The following is a 21,426-nucleotide window of genomic DNA, read 5'->3' as shown; positions in this document are numbered from 1 at the left end:
GAGGAAGTCACAATTCTCGTGCAGTGTCACTCCTTTATGAGTAGCAGACTCCTCTCTAAGATGCCCGTATGCTCCAGTAGGCCTTAAGGATAAGGCTAGTCTTCATAAGATATCAATATTGCAAAATCTTAGTACTTACAACAGTTCTCTGCTTATTGGGAAGGTAGACTCTGATAGTACTGCTCGCCTTCGAGGGGTCACCAAGCTTTCCGTCATCAGACGCTCGCCGCCGGTATGCGAACTGTTGCATAATGGTAGGTGACATGCAGCTAGATCCCTCAAACACCGAGTCCTTCAAACCAAATCCATTGCTGATCTTCATCCATGCTCCCTGAATATGATCCATTGGAATTTAACGGTGCGTGAAGAAATCTACACACGGACATAAAAAATAAAAAGAAAGAAATAATGGTAATTCAGTCATATCATCATTTAATCATGTGATTCAGTTCTGTATCTTTTTAAATGCGCAGATTTCTGTCTGTAAAAAGCGCTGTGACAAGAAGCCGCATGAATGAACGTTCGCCACTTACCATCGCTCATGCGGCCACAGATTTGTACTGCCGACTCCACAACTAAATTTCTTTATTTGCCTTCAGTCAAGGTTTTAAAAAAAAAATACATTCCTCATCGTCCAACTGCAGTAATAGGCATTTTCGTCCCTATGGTGCTGCCTACGGACTCCAGGAAAGCAAAATTACAGGATAAGAAAATGTACGCTATTTGGCCGTTCTATCACTATTTTGGGGAATACGGTGTTAAAAAGCAGTATAGCTCCCGCAAGGGTTGTCTTCCAGTTTTCCCACCCTGCTGATTGGCAAGGCGTCATGACCCAGAATTCATGGCCACTCTACAAGTGGCGGACCACAGAAGTCCTTGTCTTACATGAATGGCCATTTCGGTAATACACTGACGCTCCTTCACCAATTTGCTGGGGGGGGGGGGGGGGGGGGGGGAGTAATGCCAGGATGAGACCTAGGGCAATCAGCTAGTGGTTGCCACATTTTGAAAGGAGTTGTCCTTGATGGTGTAGGATTATTAGGATTGGTTTCTGAGAACTTGGGCAATGATCCTCCTTCCTCAAGTCCTACAGGCAAGGTTGAGGAGGTGCCAACTTCAATAGGTTAGCACCTCCTCAACTTTGTAGGACATGTGGAGGGGTATTCTTTCCCAAGTTCTCAGCATCCATCCTAATCGTCAACAGTTAGGGTACCAGCTCTCCAGGACTCAAATAGCATCTGCAGGGTCTGCCGAAATGGTACACACATCTTTGGATCAGGCTCGATCTGTAACCCAAATACTAGGACTGATGTGCAGCCCAGACTGCACATTTCAGAAAAGAGGTGATGTAATTTTGCACACGTCGCTATGTGCAGTGTTCAGAGCCAAGTCAGCTTCTCTGAAAGTTCCTTAAAAAACTATCACACAGCCTGAAGGAGCTCCGTCAGATCAGTCGCACATTCACATTCCTCACTTCTTCCTTCCCGATTTAATTTAAGAAATTAATATCTGCGTCCAACAGTCTACATGCAAGAGAGCAAAACACCGGCGTACGCCACATAATTGCAAAAATAAATAAATTTAAAAAATGCCCCCAACCAGGCGGGCATTACACCGAATGACGACCATCAATTGCCAGGAGCAGCTTCTCCTATACTTCATGATGGGAACGTACTACTAAGTGGACAACAAGAACAAAAAGTTACAGAGCCAAAAACATTCAAACCACCATTAGTCCATAACTCCTATAGCTCAGGTATGATCTTTCTTTCTCATTCACAGCACCTTGGCATAGTATGGGTAATTACAGGGCAGCTAGGAACATGTATAAGCATTCTTCGCTACAGAGAACCATTTCATCTCCGTGTTGCTATGCTAATCCGTAAACCATAAAAGACTCTCCGGGACAAGCGGAGCTTTATCTCACCTTTTACCAGCAGTGTTACTATAGTAGTAGTGGTTTTAGGCTCCTTTCAGTGAGGAGCACAGATACATAGTAAATGCTATAAAGGCAAAGCAAAACTCAAAAAGGCACTCAACGCTACATGTTTATGGTATACCTACAGCATAGGGTATAAACTTCAGATCAGTGAAGGTCTGCCCGCTGTCACCCTAAATGATCACTAGGACGAGGTCCCCATTGCCCTTTGTAGTTCACATCTGAGCAGTGACCAAAGAAGGAAAGGATCAGCAAGCTTGCAGAAGAACTTTCTATTATAATCTATGGAATATGTGGAAACAGTTGAGTAAGTGAGAGTAAGGGTTCTATGAGTGTTTTATACTGATGATCTATCCTCAGGATCCTATCTGATCGGTGGGGGTCTGACACCTGGGACTCCCACCGTTCTGCTGTTTCAAGAGGCTGCAGTGAGCGCCACGGCCTACACGCAGCTTACAACCTACGGCGCTGTGCATGGTATAGTGGCTGCGCTTGGTATTGCACAGCTTAGCCCCAGTCACGTGAACAGAACTGAGCTGTGCCCAGGCCATGTGACGTTACTGGTCTTGAAAGAGGTCGTAGTTCTCACTGGGAGCACCACAGCCAGTTCAAAACACCTGATTGTCGGGGGTGCCTGACGTTGGACCCCCACTGATCAGAAATTTATGACCCATCATGAGGACAGGTCATCAGCATGAAACACCTGGAAAATACCTTTAAGGGATTTTTTGTGCATAAATGAAACAATTACCAGTAAGTCTGTAATGTACATGCCCTACACTAAGAAGCCACACAACATGACACAAGCCTTGCTGAGTGCCTCTTAGAGTGGTTGCGCAGTATTATATAGGGGTTGTCTTGGACTAGAAAAAGATGGCTGCTTTCTTCCAAAAACAACACCACGCCTGTCCACAAGGTTGTGTGTGGCGTTACAGCTCAGCCTCACTGACTTCAAGGGAGCTGAGCGGAGAGGGGCTGTTTTTGGAATAAGGCAGCCAAGTTTTTCTGCTCCTGGACAAACTATTTAAATCCTGAAATACCCCCTTTAAGGGTACGTTCATGTGGCAAATATTATGCCAGAAAAATCCACCCTGGAATCCGAGGCCAATCCTTTGATTTCTGACATGCATATTCAGTCATACACTCTGAATCCACCCATGAGTTTAGCCCGATTCAACAGGGCTAACTCGTAAGCGGCAACCCACCGCGACTTCCATGTCAATTTTTTTTCTCTTTGACGTGGACTTCAAACCAGCTCTGTATGAATTACGGTGTGGTGTCTGATGAAAATCGGCGGGAGGCAGATTGGGAACATTTTCCACATGGATTTCAGGTGCAGACTCTGCTCCAAAATCCCACTCTAAAATCATTCACGTGAACGTCCCCCCAAAGGCTACCTGCAAATGCTGAAGCGTCTTTCCAGTTTTTCCATCCGTAATACAGTACAAGCAAGGTGAATGAGATTAGACAAATCTCATGTATACTTTTTTTTTTTACGCGCAGAAATTGACCTATGTGGATTTTTAAATACGCAGCATGTCCATTTTTTTTTGAAGACCGGAAAATACAGTCATGTGCATGAGCCCTTAGGGTCCATTCACACGTCCGTATTCGTTCCGCAATTTGCAGACCCATTCACTTTCAATGGGGCTGGAACGGATGAAAATCCACATTTTCGGGATCCGCATCCGCATTTTCGGGATCCGCTATTTCGTTCCTGCAATTGCGGACCAGAAAAGGCATTTTCTATTATAGTGTCTGATGTGCGGTCCGCAAATTGCGGATCGCACATTGCAGGTGTCCGTGTTTTGCGGATCCGCAAAAACACTTACGGACGTGTGAATGGACCCTTACGCTGTGTTTTTTTCCCCACTGAAAAGTCTGCAACTGACATTAAAAGGAACAGTCGGAGCACGTGCATCCTAGCCATCTCAATACAAGTCTAAAGACGTCTAAGAGTAGACTTCAATTTAAAAGGGAATCTGTCACCGGGATTTTGTGTATAGAGCTGAGGACATGGGTTGCTAGATGGCCGCTAGCACATCCGCAATACCCAGTCCCCATAGCTCTGTGTGCTTTTATTGTGTAAAAAGAAATTTTGATACATATGCAAATTAACCTGAGAGGAGTCCGGTACATGAGAAGTCAGGGACAGGACTCATCTCAGGTTAATTTGCATATGTATCAAATCGGTAGTTTTTTTTTTTTACACAATAAAAGCACACAGGACTGGATATTATGGACGTCATAGCGGCCATCTAGCAACCCATGTCCTCAGCTCTATACACAATCCCGGTGACTGGTTCCCTTTAAGTGACATAAGACAGGCTTGGTGATGTCATCAGTCTCAGCCCCTACCCTCAACTAGGATTACAGAAGTTAGATCACATACACTTTGATAACTGCCTCTGAAATAGGTTTTTGTTCAGATTGGAGACTACTACGTTCTCCTCGCTCCTCAGAAAGGGTCTTCAGAAAACGGAGGCAGCTCCCCTCTCCGCTCCCTCTGCCTCCTGACATTTTAAAGGTTATTCCTCCAACTACACAACTCGTTTCACTGAGGAATCTAATGAATTCAATGCGACCCGTGAGCCCCAGATATTACCAGATATCCTTCATGTGATTGCCACATAACAAAAGGCACAGCCATAGAATGCACAAATGTTTATTTTGGCACTAAATGCCACCCCCTCACCGCGGGTCTCCAGGGACAGGTCAAAAGGACAGTATTATAAATAGGCCCGGCCAGGGGTCTGTCATGTCCAAAGTAAACAGGTTTGAGAGAAAAGTCAGACATAAGCAGGTTTTCTCCTGCTCGCTCAAGAAGCCCGAGATACCTAAACAGAGAAGCAAGAACCGGGAGGTTGCGTTCAGGCGGCTGTGTTGACATTGAGGCCGGGACGTTAGCATTTCACAATCATGTTAAATATTGCTTTTCCCAGAACAGATTTCTCTGTCAAGTGAAAAAACAAAAGGATAAAAAGTCTAATAAAATTATTTATACACAGAACATCTCCTCAGCTGAAGCGAACTCCTGGACTAATCCCATTATAACCAGCCTTCTACTGAGGACTGGACTGGTCTTGGGTAACGGGAGATTTGATTAGCAATTAATTGAACTCTAAATGGAAATAAAAGCGCATTTCATTAACGGCAAAGAGGTCTTAGGCCCCTTTCACACGGACAAGTTTACCACTGGGAATCACCGCTTTCGCCGCCTGTACCATATATTTTAGGAGGGATTTCTTATATGTTGGGACATTCAGGACACAGTCGAACAGCAGTAGGGCTTCTGGAGAATTTTGAACGGGGACCCCTGTGACTTTCTTGATTGTTTTGTGGACAAAGTTTCAGAAAGGGTGTAGGCCGCTACAATTCCACCACACGTGGATCATCGTGCCTTCCTCCGTGAGACACCTCCAGCAACGATCCGACACGGTCGGGAACCATTTGTGGAGTAACGCTGGTACTCTATACCATCTAGATACAATTTTGTAGCTCGTTTCTTGAGCCTTGGTAGAAATTGTTGATTTGTGCGATTGGAGGAAGCATTTGTTCCATTGGGCTGGGGTATAGTGATTACCCAGATCCCGCTCCCAGGCCTGACAATATGGAGGAAGGCATGAGGATTGTCGGTGTATCAGCAGCCTGTACAGTACACAGAGGATATGGGATGTAGGACCGCTGAGTGAGAAACACACATCTGCTCAAACTCAGAGTTTTTCGGGCTAGGGTGTGAGTCTTGCTTAAAGAGGACCTTTCACCGATCCTGACATTGTGAACTAAGAATACAGACATGGAGAGCGGCGCCCGGGGATCTCACTGCAATTACTATTATCCCCGGGCGCCGCTCCGTTCTCCTGCTATGCCCTCCGGTATCTCCGGTCACTAAGTTATGGTAGGCGGAGATCTCGGTCACTAAGTTATGGTAGGCGGAGTCTGCCCTTGTTCTGCTGTAGCGCTGGCCAATCGCAGAGCTCACAGCCTGGGAGGTTATTTTCTCCCAGGCTGTGAGCTCTGCGATGCAATTGGCCAGAGCTACAGCAGAACAAGGGCAGACTCCGCCTACTATAACTTAGTGACCGGAGATACCGGAGGGCATAGCGGGAGAACGGAGTGGCGCCCAGGGATAATAGTATTTGCAGTGAGATCCCCGGGAGCTGCTCTCCATGTCTGTATGCTTAGTTCACAATGTCAGGATCGGTGAAAGGTCCTCTTTAAAGAGAGGTAGAAATGCTGAAGCTGCAGATACTCAAAGGAGTTACGAGCTAATGGGGTTTCTAATATTTGGGACAGAGGTTTCAGTGTGGGGCCGGAGAGGACATGCCAGAACCTGATCGGGCGATGAGCGGTGATTTTCATGCATCACTTGTGCGGTGTGTGAAAAATCGCAGCAAGCTCTATATTGTGCATTTTTCATGCAACGCAGGCCACATAGAAGTGAATGGGGCTGCGTGAAAATCACAAGTGCAGATGCAGTGCGATTTTCACGCATGGTTGCTAGGAGACGATCAGGATGGGGACCCGATCTTTTTACATTTCCCCTTTAACATGGTTATAAAGGGAAAATAATAGCATTCTTAATACAGAATGCAAAGTAAATTAGGGATGGAGGGGTTAAAATAAAATAATCTAACTCGCCTCATTCACTTGTTTGCGCAGCCCGGCTCGTCTTCTTTCTTTCTTCTTTGATGATCTGGGAGGAAAAGGACCTTTGGTGATGGACCATGTGATGAGTGCTGTGACGTCACCAAAGGTCCTTTTCCTCCCAGGTTATCAAAGAAGAAGAAAGACGACAAGCCGGGCTGTGCAAACAAGTGGATGAGGCGAGTTTAATAATTACATTTTTTTTTATTTTTTAACCCCTCCATCCCTAATTTACTTAGCATTCTGTATTAAGAATGCTATTATTTTCCGTTATACCCATGTTATAAGGGAAAATAAAATCTACACAACACCTAACCCAAACCCGAACTTCTGTGAAGTCCGGGTACCAAACATGCCGATTTTTCTCACGCGCATGCAAAACGCATTTAAACGCTTTGCACTCAGAGGGAGGAATATAAAAAAAAATAAAAAATATGAAAAATCTTACATTTTCCCGCACATCACCCGCAACGCCCGTGTGAAAGAGGCCTCATGATACCAAGGTTTCATCAGAGAGACCACACCTTTCAGTGAGGCCGCCAAGGCGAATAGGTGAATACCCTGGATCCCGCTTCTGGAAAACTTCTGAATCTTCCATGGGCAGCCAGACATTTCCGCTAGAGCAGAAATGTAGCACTACATGGTTGCCATTCAGATGATGGAACAAGGATGGTACAAGACCACCAGAACAGGAGCCACTTATACAGCGTGGCTCTTCGTTCTGCCTCATAGAAGGGAGTCTCCAGCAATGTACCCTCCCTCCATGACATGCATATGCCTAACTGGACTAATGGACAGAGGATATTCTTCATAAGAGAACCCCTTTAAAAAGGGTTTGTTCACCTTCAGGGGCCTTTCAGACCAGACCCCCACCACCAAACCTGCAGAGGAAAGCATATTTACTGCTCCTCACCACAGGGTTCCAGCTCCTTAGTTCCCCCGCTGAAGAACTCTGGTCTCGTTTCTCAACATCCGGTTTGATGTGGGCCACAGGAGCCAATGACTGGCTGCAGCGGTGAAGTGTCCTCCATGCGTCATGTAACCAATTGAAGTGATGGATGCGGGAAACTTCACTGCTGCATCCAGGCACTGGCTGCAGCGGCACACGCGATCCCTGTCAAACCGGATGTTGAATAACAAGACCAAAGCACGGCCGGATAAGAGCCAGTACCTTGCAGCACAGAGCAGGTAAGTAGGCTTCCCACTGCAGGCCCAGGGATATGGGAGGCTCAGGTCCAAATGCCCCACATGGCCAAGCAAAAGATTCATACTATGGCTCCTTTTAAAAGCTAAGGGAGAATACCTTAGTACATATGGCTCCATAGTGAATGACTGCCACTGCCACCCAGGCTCCATGTGCATAATCATGCAATAATTTCCATGATGACCCCACCACCACCCCATGTGGAAACAACCTGATCCTGGGTTATGGATTGTCCTATGTAATGGCACCGGAGTTACTGGACACTTGGGCCACAGTCAAATCGTTGACATTTTGTGAACATGGCTGATCAAATACAACCGCTACTGTACTTCTGCTGCACTTTTTCCAGAAAGTTTCAGACTATAGAACAATGTGCAGGTAATGAGCTCGCACCGACCGCAGGTAGACTGCAGGTGGATTTACTCCAGCCCGTCCTTAGGGCCATGTGGAGATAAACTGTTTATGTAGCGCTGCCTGTACAAACTCACATGCCGCTTCCACACCAATGCCAACAAACGTGTTTATAGACGCAGTTCCTTTATGCTGCTCGTAGGAGCAGGAACATGTGACATCACGGTGACTAATGTCTCCAGAAGAATAAGCCGTTAGTGACAACGGCACAGAAATGAGGCACCGCTAAAAGAGGCTGTATCATCAAGAAAACCTCTACCCATATGCCCTACAAGCATTATGTAATCCCCCCACCCCCCCGCCATTCCTCGAGAACCCCTTCATTAGACGGAGGAGAGACTCTAGAGTCTAGACTCTATCATACGGCTGCACATTAAGGGGAATGCGTCTTCAAAAATGACCCATTGTTTAAATCAAGTTTATATGCTAAATATATTTTAAAGGGGTTATCCTGGAAAGAATATTGATGATCTATCCTCAGGATAAGGGCTTGTTCACACAAACGTATTTTGCGTTCCGCATACGGTCCGTATACGGAACTATTCATTTCAGTGGGTCCGCGAAAGATGCGGACAGCGCTCTGTGTGCTGTCCGCATCCGTTACTCCGTTCCGTGGCCCCGCAAAAATTATGAGTCCTGTCCTATTCTTGTCCGCAAAACGGCATTTCTATAATAGGCCTCCTGTTCCATTCCGCAAATTGCAGAAGGCACACTGGCGTTATCCGGGTTTTGCGGATCCGCAATTTGCAGACCGCAAAAAACAGCACGGTCGTGTGAACGAGCCCTAAGGCTCCATTCACACGTCCATGGTGTGTTGCAGACCCGCAAATTGCGGATCCGCAACACACCCGCCCGGCACCCCTATAGAAATGCCTATTCTTGTCCGCAAGCTGCGGACAAGAATAGGACATGTTCTATCTTTTGCGGAGCTGCGGACCCGAAGATCAGGGCCGCGCTCCGCAAATGCGAACAGCACACTGTGAGCTGTCCGCATCCATTCCGTCTCCATAGAAAATGAATGGGTCCGCACCCGTTCCGCAAAATTGCGGAACGGATGTGGACCCATTTGCGGACGTGTGAATGGAGCCTAAGGGCACATTCACACGACCGTGTGTAATCCTTTCTGTTTTGCATTCCGCAAATAACGGAACCGCATTTTGCGGACAAATGACTTCCGTTTGTGTTACGTATGTCTTCCTTTTTTTACGGTGCGCAAAAAACGGAAGGAAAAAAAAAGAATTAAGGCCTTCAAAAATAAGAAAATGGATCCGCAAAAAACGGATGACATACGCAATTTGCAGATCCATTGACTTGAATGGGGCTGCTGACCGATCTGTGCGGACAACAGTAGTACAAGCTATATATTTTTGCAGACTAGAAATGCGGAAAACACGGATGTGGACAACATACTAAACGTTGTCCGCACATTTTATTCACATATAGAAATGAATGGATCCGCATCTATTCCGCAAAACACAGAACGGATGCGGATAAAATTATATGGTCCTTCAACACCCGCAGATCAGCTGTTGGGAGAGGCTGAGCTCTCCGTCACATCGGTCACATGGCCTAGTTGCAGCTCAGCCCCATTGAAGTGAATAGAGCTGAGCGGCAATACCAAATACAACCGCTATACTATGTACAGTGCTGTGCTTGGAGAGCTGCCGGGAGCCAGCTGAGCTCACCAGAGTGTGTGTGTGGGGGGGGGGGTTTACCGGAACTCAGACCCCTGACGATGTGTTAATGATGACCTATCCTGATAACCCTTTTAAATATATTTTTTTTCCACGTCACTATATTAGGTTCAGGCACATGAACATAGTGTGCATCCATGTCAGAGCCACATGTTTTTGTTGATAGCACACGGACCTATTCATTTATATCCGTAGGTCAGTTCCACAAAATATAGAAAGTGTCTTGGGGTACTTTCACACTTGCGTTGTTGGATTCCGGCAATCTGTATGCAAACGGATACCATTTGTAGGCGGATCCGTCCCACAAATGCATTGCAATACCAGATCAGTCTCTCCGGTTGTCATCCCAAAAACGGATCCGGTATTTATCTTTTTCACATTTTTAAAGGTCTGCGCATGTGCAGACCGCAAAACCGGAACACTTGGGGCCAGATCCAGCATTAATGCATTTCAATTGAAAATAATGCCAGAATTTTGTACCGAGAAAGTACTGCAGCATGCTGCGGTATTTTCTCCGTCCAAAAGCCGTAGTGACTGAACTGAAGACCTCCTGATGCATACTGAACAGACTGCTCTCCATTATCTGAATTTTTTTCCCGGTATTGAGCCCCCAGGACTTATTCTTGTCCATATTGTGGAGAATAGTCATTTCCAGTGATGGGAGCGGAACGCACACAGAAGGTATTCACTGATAAACCGGGCACAATGCCTTGTAGGGCTAGCTCTGAATGTAATGATAACTTTCACTTAGTGATCGGCTGCTTCATTCTGGAGAAACTGTACTTTTAATCCATATGCAAATGAGCAGTTAAGTGCACCAAGGGTGGGCCCAAGCCCCTCTGTGCACCCTTGCTCCTCCTTTACAGACAGAGCCAGGTTCCTGCATAGTCATATCGCCTAGAGCCGTCAACCAAAGAGACTGGAGAGGTACTGGAAGAGGAAAGGACACCGAGTGGCTTGGGCCACCTCGATGCACTGTAGGGGGGGTTGTGCACTAGGTTATTGATGACCTGTCGGAAACCGCCAAGTGCGTGAAGCCTCAGTATAAAGGCTGAACCCCGACAGCATCATGCACATAGTAGTATTACAACTTGTACAGACACCCACAGCCTTCTTTGAAACCAACAGTACATCCCTATTCTGCCGATTACATACAGAGATTATTTTTGTAGGGTTTGACGGCTGAGGACAGTGACTGGCTGCAGCGGTCACATGCCGTCTGGCGGCACATCCCTGATGCAGTTTGTAAACAAGCAGCAGCAGGAGGGCCAGCCCAGTGCCGCAGAGAATGGCGCTAGAGAAAGCGGTGAAAATATGACAATGATTTTTATTTTATTTTTTACTTTAGGTTACTGCAAGGCTTGTCTGAGAGTCTTCATTATTTTGGGAAACCCCCTTTAAGTGAAAGTGCTGCCAAATGGAATCCTGGAGCAATGGCTCGTTACAGCGTGCACTGGTGCCCTGAGGGGTCCTGTCCACGTGTGTACCAGCTGGGGAAGCGGGACTGACGCTGCAGTCTTTTAAAGCCGTGTCCAGCTGTCAGGGTCATCAGTCATCTGCTGTCACCTAACAAAGAGGTTACACGTTATACTGAAGAATACTCCAGGAGGTTTACTAATACATCAGGAACTCTAATACTCGAAAGGAGTAGCCTCAGAGTAAGCAATTTCTTAAATAGCTGCAATAATAAGATCTGATTATTCTAAGGCCAGAATCAGACGACCGTTCTGATTTCCGTCTGCAAAACACGGACGTCCTTATAGCGTCTTTCCCCATGCCCATTCACTTAATTCACAGACGAAAACCAGATGTTTGGAATCGCACCATGCACTTTAACGGGTCGGCACGTTATGCAGGAGCAGTCCTTAAAGCACTGTCGTCTGAATCAGGCCGTATAATTTTCCGGAATACAGTGCCATCACTCGCCCATAGGCTCCCATTGGATATGAACCAATATCACGCAGGATACTTATTTCGGCACCATGCCTCCGTATGAAATCGCGCAGCAGACTTCGCTGCCCTAGAAAGTAAAAACAAGGTATACTTCTGTATACTGGCTCAACGGAAGCCAAGGACACTTTTTGCTGAGCGAATAGGGGCCTACAGATTCCAGACTAGATTCCGGGACTCTCAGGGTCACAGTATTATAAATCCTGATAAGGGTTCATGCACACGACCATAGACTTTTTTTTAGGTCTGCAAATTGCGGATACGCAAAACACGGATATGTGTGTTCCGCATTTTGAAGAACGGAATGTCCTGCCCTCTATAAAGCTGTCCCATCCTTGTCCAACAAGAATAGGACTTTTTTTTTTGCAGGGCTGCGGAAAGGACATACGGATGCGGACAGTACATAGGTGCCTTCTCCGCATCTTTTGAGGGCCCATTGAATTGAAAAGGTCTCCATCCAAACCGCAAAAAAACTAAACGTGGATCGGATGCGGACCAAAAATACGTTTGAGTGCGCGAGCCCTAACACTGCGAGATCCTGTCAGAGGAGTGGATTTGGTGCAGAAAGGAACAGAAATCCACGTGGAAATGTGTGCATGATTTCTGCAAGACAGGGCTAACCAATGCTTGGTCACGCACCCCAGACTCCAGCCGTGACCACAGATGGGGCATCAGCTTCAGGTCACAGCAGTAAGGGACCCTCGGCATTGGAAAGGATCAGTTCTCAAAAGGTGGGTGGCTTTTATTTTCTTCGTTTTACTCACATTCCCGGTGGTAATTAATTTTGGTTTGGGGTGGGACAGCCCCTTAAACATCTCCTAGTGTGACCCAAATACCATACAGATCAGTAAAGAACATATTCAGGGCACAGATCAGGCAACGGCACTGTGGTAATATAAGGAAAGGCCAGCTCCAGACAGGAGCTCTGGTTATGTAGCATTTATCAGATTCATTTTTTTTTTTATATACTTTCTTTATCCAGTGGTTTTGTGCTGTAGTGTAGGAGCGCGTTGCATCCTTAGCGGAGCGTTGTACCGCAATGGCCCTAGGTGAACCTGACCACACAGGTATGAACGTCAGCTCCAATTATTCTCTTTTTCCCCCTCTATCCATCCAGGAGCGCTTCAGCGTGGGCCAGCAACGGCAAATCTCAAGTCCGCACAGAACCAGATATGTCGCCAGTCGCATTTCACAAACTAACATTAGCCATGCTCCTGGAATAGTATATGAAACTCGGCGAGGAGGGGGCTGGGGCCTGCGGTCATCGCTAGCATTACCCAATACAAGTCGTAGTATTTAGAGTCTATTTTAGGCCGCTGTGCTCATAGTGCCAGGAGGGAGGCACCAAGGGTTTAAGTACAGAGGCAGCCACTTTACACGGAGAGAAATTCGCTACCTTACACTATCGCAAATACGTAAAGCTGTTGGTACTAATAAAACGGCGAGGGCGTTTTAGAATCTGTAATACGATCGATATCGCTCATGCTTTCTGGTTTACCTGGAAAAGCTCCATGAACTTTATGCATTTATATTATGGAAATGCATAAACAGCCCAATATAATAAAGCAAGGCGCAAAGGCACGAAATGTCTGCGACTGAAAAGCAGTCGTGTTCATCTGAATGGGGCGGATTTGATGGGAAGGTGCGTTCACTTGCACCTGGATAGGTCATCAGTATGTGATGGGTGAGGGTCCGACACCCGGGACCTCCACAGATCAGCAGTTTGAGAAGGAAGCAGTGACTGCAGTAGCATCAGGGCCCGTTCACGGCCTAGGCACAGTCCAGCCCTGCTGAGCTGCGATACCAAGCACTATACAATGTACAGTGCAGTGCTTGGTAAGCTGCGCCAAGTCTGCGGCGCTCACAGGAGCTGCAGTGCCTTCTCAAAGAAGCTGATCGGATGGGGTCCCAGGTGTCGGACCCCCACCGATCAGATACAGATGACCTATTCAGAGGATAGGTCATCAGGATTTAGATCTCTGAAAACCCTTTTAAAGTGAACCCGTCACCTTTCCAGACGTCCATTTTAGTAAGAACATTTCTAAAGAAAATGTTCCAGCCAAGCACCAATCCTCCTTCCAATGCCAAATGAAGTGCAATTTGCATTCATTCCTGGAGCGCAGCCTCTCCACTGATATTTTAGCAACTACCTGCATTCCTGTGTAATAATTCTTGAACATCTAAACTTATTCCTCCTTGTTGTGCTGTTCCGTTATTATTCCTGCTAGAAGTTTGTGAATGACCTGCCGGGTGTTACCAGTTGTGGGGGCTGTTCCTGCAATATGACTCTATACAATGACTGCTGCCAGTGTCAGACAAACCCCCCAAATGGGACCTTTTTTTGCAGACCGCTAGCAATTCTTAAATATCTAGTAGGAATAACAGAGGAACGGAGTTATATGAAAAGATATTTCAGAATTGGTAATAAATGGAGAGTGCAAGTAGTTACTAAAACAGACATGTCAAAAAAGGCAACAGGTCCTTTTGAAAGAGGACCTGTAAATGGAGTATGACATTGGGGTTACGTTGGGTGACCGTGACCGGTAAAGAAGAAGGCGATCAGGCAATAACTAGCCTTAAAGGGAACCTGTCACCTGGATTTTGGGTATAGAGCCGAGAACATGGGCTGCTAGATGGCCGCTAGCACATCCGCAATATTCATTCCCCATAGCTCTGTGTGCTTTTATTGTGTAAAAAAAACAAAAAAAATAATAATGATTTGATACATATGCAAATTAACCTGAGAGCTGTTACTAACGTTTCCAGAGCCCAGCCACGCCCACTGTGGAGGAGCGCAGCACCGCCCCACATCCTCCGAATCTCCTCCTTGCTCCCCGACATCACAAAGCTAGAGCGCCGTAATCTCGCGATGCGCAAGCTAGTACATGTGCAGTGTCGGTATAGTGTTTCTTCCCTGTGCTGGCATCAGCCTCAGGGAACGAACTGCGCATGCGCTAGCTCGTGCATCACGATATTACGGCACTCTAGCTTTGTGATGCCGGGGAGCAAGGAGGAGATTCGGAGGATGCGGGCGGTGCTGGGCTCCTTCACAGTGGCCGTGGCTGGGCTCAGAGTCAGAGAACGCTGGACTCATCTCTGAGGCATGGAGGAGACAGGACTGTCAGCAGCTTTGTACCTATGACACTGGCTGACCTGTTACATGTGCACTTGGCAGCTGAAGGCGTCTGTGTTGGTCCCATGTTAATATGTGCCCGCATTGCTGAGAAAAATTATGTTTTAATATATGCAAATTAGTTTCTAGGAGCAACGGGGGCGTTACCATTACACCTACAGGCTCTGCTCTCTCTGCAACTGCCTCATCCTCTCCACTTTATTGACTGGGCCTGGCAATAAAGTCATCATCACACCCGGCCCTATCAAAGTGCAGAGGACGCAGCAGTTGCAGAGAGAGCTGAGCCTCTAGGAGTAAAGGCAACGAAGTTCATTTGCATGCACTAAAACCTAATTCTTCTTAGCAATGCGGGCACATATGAACATGAGACCAACACAGATGCCTTCAGCTGCCAAGTGCACATGTAACAGGTCAGCCAGTGTCATAGGTACAAAGCTGCTGACAGATGCCCATTAAAAATGGTTTATGAACTTGCCCTAATAAAATGGAAACTTGCCTGGAATAAACGTTATTTGTCAGCATCTAGAAAAGGGCTTGTGATCTAGAGATAGCTTCGCAAATGTACTTGGCAGCGCACATTTTAACCTTTAAAGCAGTCTAGTTTTCAGTGAGGACTCTCCAGAGACAGGGCGGGAATCGCTAAGAACAGCAGCTAGAGGCCTAGCGATAACAGCAGCACTCCAAGCTTCACGTGCCTGCAGCAGTCCAGGGTCTCCTCCCGTCTTCTAGTTCTCTAGCACCAGCAAGACCGTGGCAGGACACAACATCTGGGTGCTCACCACTTCCATCTCCTTCCCTGATCTCTAGTACTGTGAACAGCCGGGAGCAGACGTCCCGAGTCTCTCCCCCCTAGGCTGTACAACAAGCTGTCCTCCTCATCTTGAAGCCCCACTGCTCTACTTGCCTGTAAAAACCACCCATGAAATGGTCAAGACTGACTATCTACAGGAAACACTCCAGTCGCTGTCCCAGTGTCAGCGGTCATGTTCTCAGAGGGTGTCGGTGGGCCCCACCACATGCTTCACTATACAAATAACCGTGGTGAGACAACACAGGGTTGACTTTTCATTTGCCTTCGGCCTAAAATAAATGTTCCCTCGCTATCGCGTCAGAACAGCCCTTCCTTCACGGACAAACTCTGAGAAGGATCAGTACGAGCACCAAGTACAACAGCCGCCCCGAAGTATTGACTTTGGCCCAGCCGTGGGGCAGATTTATGTCTAAAAAGGGAAGACTTTTTTTTTTTTTTTTTTACTCATAGCAACCAATCACGGCACAGCTTTCATTTTTCAGCTAAAGAATAGGAAGTGGAAGCTGCTCTGTGATTGGTTGCTATAAACAAAGATGGTCTCCCTTTAAGGCTGTCACTAACATTGACTAATAGTGTAAACCACCTATTGGTTAGCTTGCTAGGGATGCAAAACATGATGTCACATATGAGTCGACCTTGCCGATCGAGGTATAAAAAGTGTCCTAAACATTTAAGTGTGGTCGAGGTATGTATGCCAGTTTTTAAGAGGCATTTAGCCTCAAATATCTGCCATAGTCTTTAAGCCCTGATTATTAAAGGGGTTTTCCAGGAATTAAAAGGGTTTTCCGAGACTTTATACGGATAAGGGTGAATTCACTCGACCCTAAGGCCCCTTTCACACGGGCGAGTATTCCGCGCGGATGCGATGCGCAAGTTGAACGCATTGCACCCGCACTGAATACCAACCCATTCATTTCTATGGGGCTGTTCACATGAGCGGTGATTTTCACGCATCACTTATGCGTTGCGTGAAAATCGCAGCATGCTCTATATTGTGCGATTTTCACGTAACGCAGGCCCCATAGAAATGAATGGGGTTGCGTGAAAATCGCAAGCATGTGCGGATGCGGTGCGATTTTCACGCACGGTTGCTAGGAGATGATCTGGATGGAGACCCGATCATCATTATTTTCCCTTATAACATGGTTATAAGGGAAAATAATAGCATTCTGAATACAGAATGCATAGTAAAACAGCGCTGGAGAGGTTAAACAAAAATAATAAATAATTTAACTCACCTTAGTCCACTTGATCGCGGCCCGGCATCTCCTTCTGTCTCCTTTGCTGAACAGGACCTGTGGTGAGCGTTCATTACAGGTCAAGGACCTTTGATGACGTCACTCCGGTCATCACATGATCCATCACCATGGTAAAAGATCAGGTGATGGATCATGTGATGACCGGAGTGACGTCACCACAGGTCCTTTACCCAGGTCCTGAAGAAAGAATACAGAAGGAGATGCCGGGCTGCGCTATCAAGTGGACTAAGGTGAGTTAATTATTTTTATTTTTTTTTACCCCCTCCAGCGCTATTTTACTATGCATTCTGTATTCAGAATGCTATTATTTTCCCTTATAACCATGTTATAAGGGAAAATAATACAATCTACAGAACACTGATCCCAAGCCTGAACTTCTGTGAAGAAGTTCGGGTTTGGGTAACAAACATGTGCGATTTTTCTCACGCGAGTGCAAAACGCATTACAATGTTTTGCACTCGCGCAGTGCCTAAGTGTTTTGCAGTCCACAAATTGCAGATCCGCAAAACACGGATACTGGCAGCGTGCGTTCAGCATTTTGAAGACCGCACATGGCCAGCGCAATATAGAAAATGCCTATCCTATATGCCCTTTATTTTTCCGTAAATTAATGGGTCCGCACCCGTTCCGTGAGAATGCACCCCAAGTCGGTATAAGTCATCAGTATCTGATCGTGGGGGTCCAACCCCCGGAACCCCCGCTGATCAGTAGCTCCACAGACTTCTCACAGCTTTTCCTAGGCCAGTGACATCACGTCCATCGGTCACATGGCCTGGGCGCAGCTCAGCCCCATTGAAGTGAATGGATGATGATGTGTCCTCAGGATAGGTCATGAATATCTGATTGGTGGGAGTCAGACTCCCAGGACTCCTGCTGATCGGCAGTTCCAAGGGGCTGCAGCAATGGGACGAGTGTACACGACATCACGGGCCGCAGGCTCCAACACCTATTTGTTGGGGTGCTGGACATTGATCATTTCTCCTGAGGATAGATCGCCATTGGACCCTTTCCAGACATGTATAAATACTTGTATTCCCCATAAAATAATTCTGGAGCAGATTTGTGCTTTTCCTTTGTTATTCCTCTGCAATAATAAACTGATTACTGAGTGTTACTGTCATTCCCTTGTCAAAGCGGTGTCTCCCTAAAGTCTGGCACTGGTACCAAGGAATAGACAAGGTGAGAGTGCCTAGGGACCCACCAACAACCGGAGGCATAACAGGTTAATGATGCAATGTAGAGCTCGAAGAAGAAAAGACGCTCCAGAATTGTTACAAGGAATGCAATTATTTAATTAAAAAAGAGGAGAGGTGACAATCTCTTAAAGGGGTTATCCTGGGAAAAAATAATCCCCTATCCTCGGGACAGGTTATCACCACATCGGCGGGGGTCTGAGTCTCGGCACCACCCGCAGATCAGCCGTTTCACCAGATCTCTGACCGCAGCGGCTGTGGTTGGTATTGCAGCTCAGCCCCATTACCTGAATGGGGCTGAGCTGCAACTAGGCCACGTGACCGATGTACAGTGACATCACGTGGTCTAGGAAGAGGAAGCAGTGCCCATGTAGCGCCCCGGCCTCTTCTAACAGACGATTGTCAGGGGTCCCGCGTCTCAGACCCCAGCAGATCTGAGGATAGGTATTCAAAATATCTTTTCCCAGATAACCCTTTAAAGTCATGGAAAACCTTGAAATTCACTAGAGCACAATGAAATGAGGTCTTACTTCCACCACCCCAAAATTTGGGACTAATATATATATATATATATATATATAATGAATATACTAATTGAATGTGTGCCATCACAGTGTAAGGCCTCATGCACACGACCGTTTTTTTTAAGGTCCGCAAAAACGGGGTCCGTAGGTCCGTGATCCGTGACCGTTTTTTCGTCCGTGGGTCTTCCTTGATTTTTGGAGGATCCACGGACATGAAAAATGAAAAAAAAAAAAAATCTAAGTCAAGTTTGCCATTGAAATAATAGGAAAAAACGGACACGGATGACAATCTTGTGTGCATCCGTGTTTTTTCACGGACCCATTGACTTGAATGGGTCCGTGAACCGTTGGCCGTGAAAAAAAGGATCACGGATGCGGCTGCCAAACGGTGCATTTTCCGATTTTTCCACGGACCCATTGAAAGTCAATGGGTCCGCAAAAAAAAAAAAAAAAACGGAAAACGGCACAACGGCCACGGATGCACACAACGGTGGTGTGCATGAGGCCTAAGGCCAAATCCACACGGCTGTAAGCGTTTTGCAGCACACGAACTGCAGATCCACACGGTTAGAGGCCACTGACTTCAATGGGTCCGTGCTCCACATGTTGTGGCCAAGTATAGGACATGACCCATCTTTTGCAGTGTGGCATTGCGAATGCACACAGAAGCCCTTCTGTGCGATTCTGAATCCGTCAACGGGTCCGCACCATGATGCTGCAAGTACATGGCCAGGACCTTTTTGCTGATCCGTGGTTTGCAGACCTCAAAACAAAAAGGGTTGTGGGAATGCAGCGTTAGGGCTCATGCACACAACCGTATGTATTTTGCGGTCCACAAAAAATAAAAAAAATGCGTGCGCATTCCGTATTTTGCAGAACGGAACAGCTGTCTCCTAACAGAACCGTCATATCCTTGTCCACAATGCAGAAAATAAATAGGACATGTTATATTCTTGAAATGAATGGTTCTGAATACTGTCCGCAAAAAAAAAAAAAAAAGAAACACAATGGAATAGACACTGAAAGAAAATACGTTTGTGTGTATAAGCCTTAAGAGACAAGGGTACCGAAAAAAATGCATAATTCAGAAAAAGTTGCCAAAATAAACTATTGTTCCCAAAAACAGATATTGCCACAATGATGCAGGCCAACAAAGCCACGTCCGACAACCACTGGAGGGAGCGGCCTGGTCGCATACAGCCAGATGCAACCCCAATAGATGAAGACGCCTAGGGGTATTGTTAAGGCTACTTTCACACTAGCGTTTGGTGCGGATCTGTCATGGATGGATCCGTTCAGATAATACCACCATCTGCATCCGTTCAGAACGGATCAGTTTGCATTATCTTTAACATAGCCAAATCAGTCTTGACCATCATTGAAAGTCAAAGGGGGACTGTGCCAGAGAAAACGGATTCGTCCCCATTGACGTTTGGCAAGCAGCTTATTGGTGTCCGTCTCCAAAGCGGAATGGAGACTGAACTGATGCATTCTAAGCGGATCCTTTTCCATTCAGAATGCATTAGGCCTCGTGCACACGACAGTGTTTTTTCACTGTCAGTGATTTGGCTTCAGTGGGCCGTGTCCGATTTTGCTTCAGTTGTGTTTCCTCGTGTCTTACTTTTTTTTTTTTTTTTGTCTGACGGGGGAAAAAAAAGGAAGGTTAATGAAAAGTGTAATTTTATTGCACCAAGGTCTTGTAGAAAAAAAACGGACACGGACGACATACCAGTTGTGCATCAGTTTTTTTTTTGACGGATCCATTGACTTGAATGGGTCAGTCCTCAATTTTCCACTGACAAGAATAGGACAGGTTATATTTTTTTGACGAACTGGAATCACGGACGCGGATAGAAAAAACTGAGGACTATCAGTTTTTTTTACAGCTCCATAGAATAAAAATGGGACCTCCGCTAAACTGTGAAAAATGACGGAATGGACGCGGATGCACGCAACGGTCGTGTGCATGAGGCCTTAGAATGCAAACTGATCCATTTTGGACCGCTTGTTAGAGCCCTGAAAGGATCTCACAAATGGGAAGCCAAAACGCGAGTGTGAAATTAGCCTAACACCTTGACAAAAGGGAGCAAGCTAAGGCTACTTTCACACTAGCGTTCGGGGGCTCCGCTTGAGAGTTCCGTTTGAAGGCTCTCACAAGCAGCCCCGAACGGATCCGTACTGCCCTAATGCATTCTGAGTGGATGCGGATCCGCTCAGAATGCATCAGTCTGGCACCGTTTGTCCTCCGCTCCGCTCAGCAGGCGGACACCTGAACGCTGCTTGTTCTGAACGGATCCCATCGTCTGCATTATAGGAGCGGATCAGTCTGTGCAGACACCAGACGGATCCGCTCTGAACGCAAGTGTGAAAGTAGCCTAAAAGCGACCTACAAAACAAGCCAGATGAAAAGACGGACATGCCTGCAGCCGACAGGAAGCTCAGTGTGTGTACAGAGGAATGGCAGACTATTACTAAATAAAATTACATAACATTAGCAAAAACAATACAGGTAAAGAGAGGAGTTTTACTTCCATTATGCTCGACCATTGACGCTTCTCGTCCGTTATCAAACGTCTTTCACCTGTGAAAATCTCAAAGGAACGGAGGGAAAGAGACAAACGAAAGGCACCCCACAGTGGGATCATCAGGCCTCCTCCTTCA

The 21,426-nt window shown here is 46.5% G+C and overlaps 1 protein-coding gene across 4 annotated transcripts in view; it reads right to left on the bottom strand.

Moving 5' to 3' along the window:
- RAF1 (Raf-1 proto-oncogene, serine/threonine kinase) overlaps positions 1-21,426 on the bottom strand; it is a 98,226-nt gene that overhangs the window by 57,490 nt on the left and 19,310 nt on the right. For all 4 annotated transcript variants that reach the window (XM_044300657.1, XM_044300658.1, XM_044300659.1 and 1 more), the window contains exon 2: positions 140-372. In XM_044300657.1, the coding sequence (XP_044156592.1) occupies positions 140-346 (207 nt within the window). In that variant the 5' untranslated portion in view covers positions 347-372. The remainder of the gene's footprint in view (positions 1-139; positions 373-21,426) is intronic.

Source organism: Bufo gargarizans, chromosome 7, assembly GCF_014858855.1.
Source record: "Bufo gargarizans isolate SCDJY-AF-19 chromosome 7, ASM1485885v1, whole genome shotgun sequence".
NCBI lineage: Eukaryota > Metazoa > Chordata > Amphibia > Anura > Bufonidae > Bufo > Bufo gargarizans.
This window is presented reverse-complemented; position numbering and strand designations above follow the sequence as displayed.